This window comes from Ahaetulla prasina, chromosome 2 (assembly GCF_028640845.1).
Source record: "Ahaetulla prasina isolate Xishuangbanna chromosome 2, ASM2864084v1, whole genome shotgun sequence".
NCBI lineage: Eukaryota > Metazoa > Chordata > Lepidosauria > Squamata > Colubridae > Ahaetulla > Ahaetulla prasina.
Genome location: NC_080540.1, coordinates 273,944,253 through 273,955,555, shown reverse-complemented (window position 1 = coordinate 273,955,555; position 11,303 = coordinate 273,944,253). Strand labels below are relative to the sequence as shown.

The 11,303-nt window shown below is 44.4% G+C and overlaps 1 protein-coding gene across 1 annotated transcript in view; it reads right to left on the bottom strand.

Annotated features, from left to right (window-relative positions):
* The window catches only part of ADAMTS6 (ADAM metallopeptidase with thrombospondin type 1 motif 6), a 157,153-nt gene extending 146,296 nt beyond the window's left edge, over positions 1-10,857 (bottom strand). The window contains exons 1-2 of the mRNA XM_058170119.1: positions 10,364-10,857; positions 545-596 (exon numbers count right to left, since the gene is read on the bottom strand). Of these exons, the coding sequence (XP_058026102.1) occupies positions 545-596; positions 10,364-10,372 (61 nt within the window). The 5' untranslated portion in view covers positions 10,373-10,857. The remainder of the gene's footprint in view (positions 1-544; positions 597-10,363) is intronic.
* Between the last annotated feature and the right edge of the window lie 446 nt (positions 10,858-11,303).

Sequence of the window (11,303 nt, the reverse complement as noted above, 5' to 3'; positions counted from 1 at the left end):
GATTACTTCCTGTTTTGTTTAAATGTTGTCCCTCTTATGGGTTAATGTTCCCACTGGCCACTCACCGATAAGAATCATTTCTGAGGGAAGTATTGGGCAACCATGTGCTCAGTCTCTCAGTCATGATTTTGCACCAATCAGAAATCCTTCGGGGTGTATGAGAGAATAGCATCCTAGTCAGCAGCTGTTAGTCAGTGCCCCCTCCTTATGGATGTGGAACCATCAGAAAGGTTTCCAGTGGAGGAAATAAGATGTCACAGCACTTTCAGGGGGGATCCAGAAGTGATAGCGAGGCATGGGTGGAGTATAAGCTCTGTTAAAAAATGGTGTGTACTCATACTACTGCCCCTGCCAGTGTTTCAAACAGAAAGAAAACAGGAGACTAGAGTCCCCATCCTCAATTCTCACAGAGTAAAACGTTAGGTTGAGGTACATATTTCTCAGAGTCAATGTCCACACAAGACCAACTCCTATTCACAATATAAATAGATCATAGAAAAACATGGGAGAGTTCATACACTCCCTAACTTATCAAACTCCTCACCTGTGAAGAGATGTAGGAGAAAACCCAACCTCCACAAAGATGTCATCATGATCTAGATAACAGAGAAAGTAAAAAAAAAAGGACTGTCATCACTTCTACCAACAGGGAAACTGAAAATCTTTTTTAAAAATCCAGGAAGTTCTCAATAAATAACAAAAGACACAGGTTTATACCAAACCCATGGCCATTCTCTTGAAAAATAAGAAGATACAAACCTAAAGTACAAATCTGATTGAAAAATATTGCCTTGGCAATAGAACAAGTGCCACAGAATAAGTGCTTTTGTTCCATGGGCACCGTAGAAACCTCCTACTACCCCACCACACCAGCAATAAAGATGCCAACAGCCCCTCTCCAGCATAGCATAGTCACATTCTGGAGAACCACAAAGCCCCCAGATATCAATGTACTTCTGCCCAATGATCTGGAAGTTACTACTGCCAGCAAAATACTAAAAGGCTAGGTGAAGCAGCTAAATGCCAGGGATATAATGTTAGCCTTTGAGACCAGAATTTAAACAAAACTTCCTATGAAAGAGGATTTAATGTCTCCAGAGTCCTTTTATTTAACAGCAGTCCACTATTAAAAACCCACATAGTGGCCCCAGAGCACCAAAGGTGCATTCATATCAAAGAGAAAAGGGAATGGAAAATTGCAATGTAAATGTCTCCTAGAGCAGCATTTCTTAAAGTGTAGTCCATGAAGTCAAACAAATAATCAATTGTAACATTTCACAATTTTAATTTCTAATACAGCACATACTGGAACATAACCCAACAAAACTCTTTGGGGGTCCTCGTTTGTTTTTAAGAATGTAAAGGAGTCCTGAGACTCCTTTTTGAGATTCCTGTTTGAGAATCACTAGGGGATGGATTGCATGCTTGCAATATGGGGACATGGACAAGGTTTTGTTGCAGGAGCCATTGGATGAAGACTCATCCACTTGGAAGTCAGCAGTTTATGAAAGCAGTTGAAAGTAATCCAGCCCACAATCTATGGCATACATGTGCTTTGTTGAAGAAGAGGCAGTGGGTCTGCATTTTGAAGAAAAAGAAGGACCTAGGAGGGGAAACCAGAGGCTGGGAAAATAAAATATGGTGCTATCAGAGGTGAAATCCAGTAGGTTCTGACAGGTTCTGGAGAACCGGTAGCGGAAATTTTGAGTAGTTCAGAGAGCTGACAAATACCACCTCTGGCTGGCCCTGGGGTGGGAATGGGATTTTGCAGTATCCTTCCCCTGGAGTGGGGTGGGAATGGAGATTTTGCAGTATCCTTCCCCTGCCACGCCCACCAAGCCATGCCCACTGAACCAGTAGTAAAAAAAAATTGGATTTCACCACTGGGTGATATCCATAATTGGATAATCCCTAATATCCATCTTTCTACAAAGTATGGGATCTCTGCTGAAGTAAACAAGAAGAGACAAGGAATACCGGCAGAACTGGACTACAGGAAGGAGTCTTTTTTGATCCCTGAAGAAGCTGATGTTATTTTAAAAAATAAATAGATACAAACACACAAAAATGTCAATAGTTATTATGGAGAAAGTTGATAGGATCTGTGAAGCCACAGATCTAGAGGCAACTATCAAACACAAGGATTTGGATCTGGAGGGCAGGGAGATCTAAGAATGTGGAAGGATTGCATGCTGTTCACAGATTAGTCCACATGCCACCCTTTTCATGCCATAGTCTGATCATGACTTCCAGTATTGGAAGTCCATATCTTTCACCTCATACCTTCCATTGTCTGTTGACAGTAAAGAGATTAAACTTTTGACATGTGCATGTAAAAACTAGCAGAAGAGTCTATGTGATTCACTGTCTGGCTGAAATTTTCTTTCATCGTCATCTACAAATCATGCTTGGGGATCTACCAAATATAGTTTTTTGCTTGTGGACATTAATATGAATCATTATCTGGTTTTTTCCCCAAAAAATGGCACGATGACCCATAAGGTGAAAAATTAGTTGACTCAACCTATTACAACCAGTCAAAATTACTTATGGCTAATTTGTACTCGGCAGCCCTCATAAGTCTTAAGTTCAAACTGTATATTGACATTCCAGCTTTAGATGTAAATCTAGTCATTTCCTCAATTTCCGTACTCCTCCAAACTAGAAAAATAGAAAGAGAAAGGCCAATGTATTTCCAACACATAAAAGGTTGTTTGAGAAGGAAGTAGATGACATTACTATTCTGGAATTTTTCAGAATTTCAGGGATTTAACTCTTACTAAAAAAAAAAGAAAACCTCTAGTGGAGCATAAAAAGACTTCTGGAAGTTCTTGATCATATAGGAGCCTACAGACTAAAATAGACTCTGGGTAAATGCCAATTCTGCCAGACATCTGAAGTGTGTATGCAACTGCGAATTGCCACTGATCCCCAAGACAGAGGTTTCAACAACTTGGCCAATGTTTATTACCTTAAAAGACTTTTCAGTCTTTTGGGAGTTTACAACTCTATGTGATTCAGCTCAGCTTATATTTCTGTAAGGTCTCTTTAATTCTTCATCTTGGACAATGAATCAGAAACCCAGAAATGTGATAACCTAAGAACTCCAAAGTAGTAGTAGTAGTACTAAACAGTATTCAAGTCATTTATGATAGCAATAGGGAAGATGGACTCCTATTTCAGTGTAACTCCCATTTCCCTCATCTTACATGAGTAACATTCTCAGCGTTGCTTTTACATTATGATGCTGCATCATTACAGCTTGAACGACAGTCCTGCCCTATGGTCACATAACAAACAATAGATCTCAGAAGATCTATTAGACACTCACCCTATGGTGAAATTATGGAAGTCAAAGGACGCCCAATCATCACTTGTCCTTTGTTTTAAACTTCCAAAACACATTCCTCTGCTTTTCAGGTACTTTCATTGTCTACCACCTTAGGGTAGTAGTTGTCTACTACTTTTGCAGGATAGCAAAAATCATCTCTAGTAAGAATTGTTACTCCTTACCTATTGCAGCAGCATATAAATAAGGATGTGTTCATTTTATCCTGCCTATTTTACATATAGATTCAAGGCAGCAACACTCCTTTTCCCATTTTTCCCACAACCATCACCCAGCCATTTTTTATGTCTAAACTGGCACTGCAATTCACAGCACTTTAACCACTATACCAAATTTTGCCAATTGACTGAATTATACCTGTATTATATCTAAAAGTATGTGATTTCTTCAGGTGATTATATATACATTTTGCATCATGGGAGAAATATCTGGAGTATAGAACTATAAATCTATAGTTCTCTAACATAGAAGGATACAGATTTTCTTTTCTTATACAAAATATTTGTGTATCATTCTGTCAAATTAGATTCCTTTCTTCAGCATTTTACCTAGATTTTGATTTACTATTATATAATTTGTATCCTAGATCTACATCCATTGCTTTGTAATAAAATCAGTGTAAATATGCAGCATGGCATTTGATTAAAATGAAAGTACTTGGATTTAACTACATTCAGAAGTAACAATCATCAGTGGTCAACTGACATTTTGAATTGCTCTTGAACAAGTTGAAGTTAAAAATGATATTTTTGTCTGAAAACAATTCTAAATAGACAAATCCGGTATCAAAAAACTGCAAAGCCATTCAAGCTATCTTTGAATCTTTTCTAATGTAGTAGTACATTTCAGATATTTCTTCTGTATGTCTACAAGTTTACACTGGCAGCACTTATTTTCATTCAACTTGATATGTTTAAATTATTTCCTAAATTAAAATCTGCTACATCAAGTTTGCATTAATTCCATAACAGAGTGAGAATTATGACTAACTTTCTTTGGGTTAATAGCATTATGGGCCCCGGGCAAAGCAGTGTATTGGGGCCCCTATGGCAACTACTCACAGGAATAAAGATGTAAATGATCAATAAAATAAACATATATTTGCATGTTAGTATTAATTTAAAAATGTAATAAATATGTTGCTGTATTTATATGATACAAGGTGCACTGCATTAGTATGGGGCCCCTATGCTCGTGGGCCCATCAGGCCCATGCATTAAGTGCCCATCAGGCCCATGCATTAAGACAGCCCTGGACCATGATTACTTGCCACAAAATATATACCAAATACATCTCATGTGTCACTATAACATAGAGTGCATTCAGAAAGTTGTTGAAATTCATTTCCCCCCCTCATAAATCTACACCAGGAGTGTCAAACTCACAGCCCATGGGCCAGATGTATCACACACTGCCCATGCCCACCCCTGGTTTAGCAAAGGGGGAAAAATCGTAATACGTCACATGACTACAATGTGACACTGTGAGTTTGACACCTCTGATTTACATTCAGTACCCCATGATGACAAAGTGAAAACAGAATTTTGGAAATGTCTGTAAATTTATTAAAAAGAAAAAACTGAAATATCATATTGGCATAAGTATTCAGACCCCTTGCAACAACACTTGAAATTTAGCTCCGGTGCCTTCCATTTCTCTTGATCCTTGCTGACAAGTTTCTACACCTTGATTGGAGTCCACCTGTGGCAAATTAAATTGATTGGACATGATTTGGAAAGGCACATATCTCTCTATAGAAGGCCTCACAGCTGACAACGCATACTGTAGCAGAGCAAAAGCCATGAGGTCAAAGGAACTGTCTGCAGCAAGGGTCTCCAACTGTAGCAACTTTAAATCTGGAGGACTTCAACTGCCAGCAAGCTGGCTGGGGAATTCTGGGCGTGGAAGTCCTCCAGGCTTAAAGTTCCCATGATTGGAAATCCCTGATCTGCAGAGCTCAGAGACAGAATTATTGCAAGACAGAGAACTGGAGAAGGCTACAATAAAATTTCTGCTGCACCGAAGGCTCTGAAGGCACAGTGGCCTCCATAATTCTCAAATGAAAGAAGTTTGGCACAACCAGGACTCTTTCAAGAGCTGGTCACTCAGTCAAATTGAGCAATTGAGGGAGAAGAGCCTTAGTTTCACTTTATTGTTATGGAGTACTGAGTGTAGATTAATGAGAGGAAAAATGAATTTCAATAACGGTAGAATCAGGCTGCAGCATAACAAAACTGACAAAAGTAAATTTGCAGGTGTTTGGGCTTTAGTTGGATTTCTCAGTTTTTACTCACACATTTTAATGCCAAGAGGGACAATTGCATTTTTTTTCAGTCTTGTTCTCTTTAGAAAAGAAGCCAGTCTATAAACCCTTCTCTGTCACACTATGTTTATTCCAAATTATTCATATCCAAGCATCTTAAAACAGATTATCAAAAACAATTAAATTCCTGATACATATACAAATACAAGACAAGGCATGTCCCATTTGTCATTCTCTGAAAAATATCTGTGAAAATGACTCGAAAAAGCAAAAAAAAAAGTTTAATCACCATTTCTACATAGCACCAGCTAAACAACAGAGGGACTATAAAGGAGGTGTTAGATGAAAGCAACCTCCATCCTCACCCATTCAAGTTCTTTGCACTGTCATCATGCTGATCAAAGGACTCTCAAGTGCTGCTTCTACTTCAGAGGGCCAACACTTAGTACTAAGGCAAGAAACATAATCTGAAAACAAATTTTATACTTTGAGACTCATGTGGAACATTCTATGGAATAAGGATTTTAGCTGTCCATTATGCTTTGGGTTTAGATATTATGCTCAAAAAAAAAATGCACCTGGATTAATGCTAATGGAAAAAGCCTCTCTGGAATAGGAGAAACTAAGAGAAGAAAAGAGGCAATAAATAATGCACAGGGGAATTCCATGAAGGTGCAGGTGATTAGTTTAGCAGCCTTTTCCTGGCTCGCACAAACCTTCCTTTTTTCTCCTTCAATATGCTACAATTAAAATGCTATAAATATATTAGAGGGGAGGGTGTGATACAGTTACATTGACATTCACCTCAGTTTCCTTCTGCAGTGAATAGTTATTTTAGAAAGCTTGCCCTGGCATAGGCTGGATTAAGGACTGTAGGGCCCTTTGCAGGGCAGCCTTGGCTGGTTGGTTCAGTGCTTATTTTTGAAATGGAGAGGTGCCAGAGCCAAAGCCGCCTACCAGCCATGACATCCACTTGGAAATGGCAGGAGACAGGAATGAGTAGTGTCATATTTTCAGTCTCTAGTATACAGTAATATTTTCTTTTACATCTTGTCCCACAGCCAATGAGATCAATCCAATCACATATGGGTCCACCTATATGCCACTGATGAATTGCTATAGGAGTTAGGGTCTTTTCCCATTTTCCCCCCTCTTCCTTTTTCTAAAGGTGTTTCATTCTGATGAATGACAGTTCAGAAAGCTTACTAAAGGCTTGGAAGGGGTATTTTACTTGTTTCAAAGCTACCATGATAGTTATTTTAAGTTTCTAGCTCTCCGTTTCTATCTTCCGAACAAGTAATCCTTGACTTATGATCATAACTGGAGTGAAACCTTGGTCATTGAGTGAAACGGTTGTTAAGTTAATCATTTCATTCCACAGACACAACCCTGGTTCGCCTAGTTGTGGTTGTTAAGCAACAGTACAAAGGAGGGAGGCAGCTCCCCTTCATGCATGGAAGGGAACTCTTGCACTGGGATGGAGAAACAAACAAACAAGGTCTTCAGGATCTAAGCTTTCTTTCTGCAGCCCTTCAGAAGAGTTCTTTTCTCCACCATACATGGAGAGAAACTCCTTCAAGAAGCTGCAGAAAACTTTTGGATCTGATCTGCATTTCTTCAGCCCTTTGGAAAAGTTCCTCTTCCTTCTGTGTGTTCGACTGGAGAAACAAAGCATGGATCCAATCCGGAAGATCTGTTTTATTTATCCAGCTCACTGCACAAGCACCCCTCCCTTCTAGAAGGCAAATCCTGCACTGGGCTGGAGAAGCTAGAGTGAGAATCACAAAGATCCCTGCTTCATTTCTGCATCCCAAAGAAGGATGTCTGTCCCACCCTCATTTTTTGAGGGGAAGGGAAATCCTCCTTCAGACAGCAGCAGCTTGCAACCTTCTCTGCCAACTTCCCCACTGAGTTTGTGGGGAGGCCAACAGAGAAAACTGCAAATGGCAGTCATGTGATGATAGGGCGCTTGGCAAGCAAGTTAAGAGGGAACAGGTTGCCAAACTCCCAGATCACAATCATGTGCCTATGAAGAGAGAGAGAGATTTTATGATGGCTAGAGGTGCTTCACAGATGATAAAGCACCCTTCCAAGGCCATGCTTTGAACTTTGAATGGTCATTAAAGGACAAGTGATGTTGAGGATGACCAGAAGAAAAAAAATATTTATCTCAGGGTCAACTAGTGGGCAAGCAGTACTATATAAAACCAGAAAACTAACCCCACACTTAACTTGCACTGATAAAGTTCCCTAGCTGGGCAATGAAAAGTCTACAAGCCAGCAACAAAGGGTCCAAGGACATCACGATTAATTTTCAACCAGTCACAGGAGAGCGGAAGGGAGAGGGAAAACAAATAGTGGCAACTCTGTGCATGGGCAGTGGCAGTCTCTTATAGGCTTAGGGTACGTGTATCCAGTTACAGAGCAGGAGCAACCCAAGCAAAATTCTTCCTGGCCTCCGACAGCCCACTCCCGGCTTCTTTAAGCCAACAGGTAAGCAGAAGCAGCAGCGGCGCCGCCCGGCTTCCTCTCCTCCGTCCGGACCGCCGCATCCTTTCTTCGGCCCCGCACCGTTCCGCGTCCGCAGCTCATCAATCCTCACCGCCGGGGACCGTTTCCAAAGACAGCGGCTGAGCCGACGGCGGCAGGCGCCTTTTTTCAATGAGCTTCATTCTCCAGCCTCGTCCTCTTTCTCCCCGGGCACCGCTCCCCTTCCTCCGCCCCTTTACCACCTGCAGCCCGGTTACCGCCGGACATTTAGTCGCGCCAAGTCTGGTTCCGGGCGGGGCAAGGGAGGAGAAGGAAAAGGGAGAGACTGACCGGATGCCGCGCTGCGCGTAAGACTAGAGCAAGAGGGAAGGTCACGGCTCTCGCCAGCCAGTCAGCGCTGGACCTGGGGCCCCTCGCCGCTTCTCCCGGCCAGGGCTTCCCTCGAGCTCCGCCGCGCGGCCTTCAGGTTCGCGCATACCCGGCTGGTGTCTGGCAGCTACGCCCTTGGCTAGAGACGCCTACAATCCTTGGCGGGCGCTCCGGTTCCCTACGGGGAGGCCGCGAGAGGCGAAGGCGGCCCATCCCCCCCCCCCAGCTCTGGCTCGCAGGCGAGTCGCAGAGTCTCCTGGCACTGAGCGGGACTCGGGAGAGCTGCAGACTCTGGACGGGGAGAGCTGTGAGAAGCGGCCAGCCGGGGGAGCCTGAGGTTGCTAAGGCGATACCCGGACTGGGGAGGGAGGGAGGCGGCGATATGGGGTAATCGCTCCCAATGCTGTCCCAGGTAACCGCTTGGCCGCCGCCACAGTTTGTCTGCTCTGGGTTCCGCAACCGGGAATTTCTTAAGCTCAAGACGACAGGAACTAAAAACCGAAAGGCGGACCCGGGGATTTATTCGCTCGGACTATCAATTGTCTGTAATTTTGGGAGAGAAAAAGCGAAAGGAAAAGGCTGCCCGGCTGCCGATCCGCTCGGATTTCGGAAATTTCCCGGAATCCGATAGAAATCCTCAAATCAGCAGAGAGGGGTGGGGGGGACGACTGCAGATCTGAGCAGAAAGCGGCGCCTCCTCTCGCCAGGCAGCTCTGGAGATCAACTGCCACCTGGGTGGTGGAGGATGGGGGTGGGGAGAGGGCAAAACTGAACCGATTCGTATAACTTTGCGCCGCCCTCCCCTTTTCTCCCCCCCTCCTCACTCTCAAAGGGATCAGCTGTCATTTTTACTGCTAGAACTCCAGACAAAACTTTTTTAAAAGTTCTCCGCCGCTCCCCCCCCCACATAATCCTACAAAAGAACATATCTCCCCCTTCAAGAGAACTAGAAAGAACAAAAGCCTGCCTCCCCGCCTCCCTCGCCCCCCTTTCCCCCCCACCATCGGAGGGAAGAGTCTGGAGCTGTTCTAATGGAGCTGATCCTAAAGTTAACATTCAGCAGCCCATTTCCAGACAGCAGCGCTAAATCTATTTGGACAAAACGCGTGTAGCCCAGACACTTGGCACGAGGCCCATAGGAGTTGCAGAAGAAGCCCAGCTGAAAACAAGCGTCTGGGTCTGACTCTCTCCGCGCTCCACAGCAATGAAAGGAACCAGCCAATACAAGGAGTTTGGACGCAGAAATTCGTCCTGCACACTCCCTACCTTCACTCTCCGGTCACACACCTTCGCCGCCACCTTTTACCCGCCCCCCGCCCCCATGATCCCTTGGAGCAGCCCCACCGCGATTCCAGAAACTCCGTAAAGGGCTGCGTTTCTCGCAAAGCCCTCCGGATCGCCGAGTAAATCAAAGCTCCGCACTTCCACCTCTCCCATTAGAGTTGGAAGGTCCCTCTCCGTTCAGTGGAGCGAGCCGGCTCGGGCGACCCCATCAACGCCAACCTTGCGTTCCCTGCACAAAAACACCGCACTTGTCTTCCCCATTGCTATAGTATAGACACTGGCGGCCCCCTGCCAAGTAACGGGTTTAGATTAGAAACAAAGTCTCTCAGACACCCAGTTTCACATTCGCGGCCAGATGTTTTGCTGGGTTCTCAGCGAAGCGTTTCCGCTCCTTAGGAGCACACTTGTTAAATCCAGCTGCTTTGCCGCAGAAAGTCTTCGCGCCCCTCGTCTCCCCGCCCCCGTTAATCCTCACCGCTCAGAGATCTCTCTGAAATCATTGCAAATCCAGATCGCCTAGCCAGTGTATTTACCAATCACCCCCACTCCGTATCTATGCGGGAGACAAGAAAATCATAAGGCAAAAAGCCCGTCAAAGCTTTCCTTACCGTTCTCATCTTCAATTTCTTTGCTACAAAGTGATTTTCAGACAATGGCAATTGGACTGGACGGTTCCCGTATTCCTCTCTGATTTCCCCCTCTTGGCAAAAGCCAGCCAGAGGTAAATTCTAGAGCAGAATAAAATCCTCTAGCTTTTCCTAAACTGAGACAAACCGGACAGACTAAGCAGGAAAGAGGGATGCCATAGGCTTATCCAGCCTGTCTAAGCACCCTGCATTTTTTTTTTGTCTTTTTACAACCAAAAAAGAAAAAAGAAAAAGAAGGGGGGGTAGAGAGAAAGGAACAGGGGAAAGAGGAAACGGGGAGAGCGGGGTGGGGGTTTAAAAACTTAATCGGGAGTTAAGGTTTGCTTCTTGGCCACCCTTTCCAGGCAGAAATATGATGTGAATACAATTCAAAAGAAGGAGAGAGGGAAGGAAGGAGGGGAAGAGGGAGCAGGAAAGGCTGGAGAGAAAGTTTTTGTTGAAGTAGCTCGAGATCCCTGCTCACTACCGGCCTTTAGCCAAGTTTAGAGCTGCAGCAGAAGCGGACTATTTTGGCCTGGGAGGGCATGCTGACGTCAGTTTTGCAAATGTGCCGCTGGCACAGCTGCGCATGTCGGGCCATTACGTGGAGGAGGAGGGGAAGGCAGAGGTACAATTAAGGGGTAATGGAGTGGGCTAGGAGGACAATGTAAACTTAACCACCCCCCAGCCGACTGTCTGTTTCTTTTGCGCGCGCCATAGCGCTCTTCCCTCCCCCCCCCTCTCATGACTCTCCCCCAGGCCGCCTACCTCTGCTAGTTCTCTCGGTCAGACGGGCCGTTTCAAAACTGCTCTGCAGAAATGGGGGGAAAGGCGACTTGACTCGGGATGAGCCGGTGTATCTGGAAAAATCTTCCGCGCTCGGGGAACTTAAATGACCGCTGAAACCAGGCGGCTTCCGCGC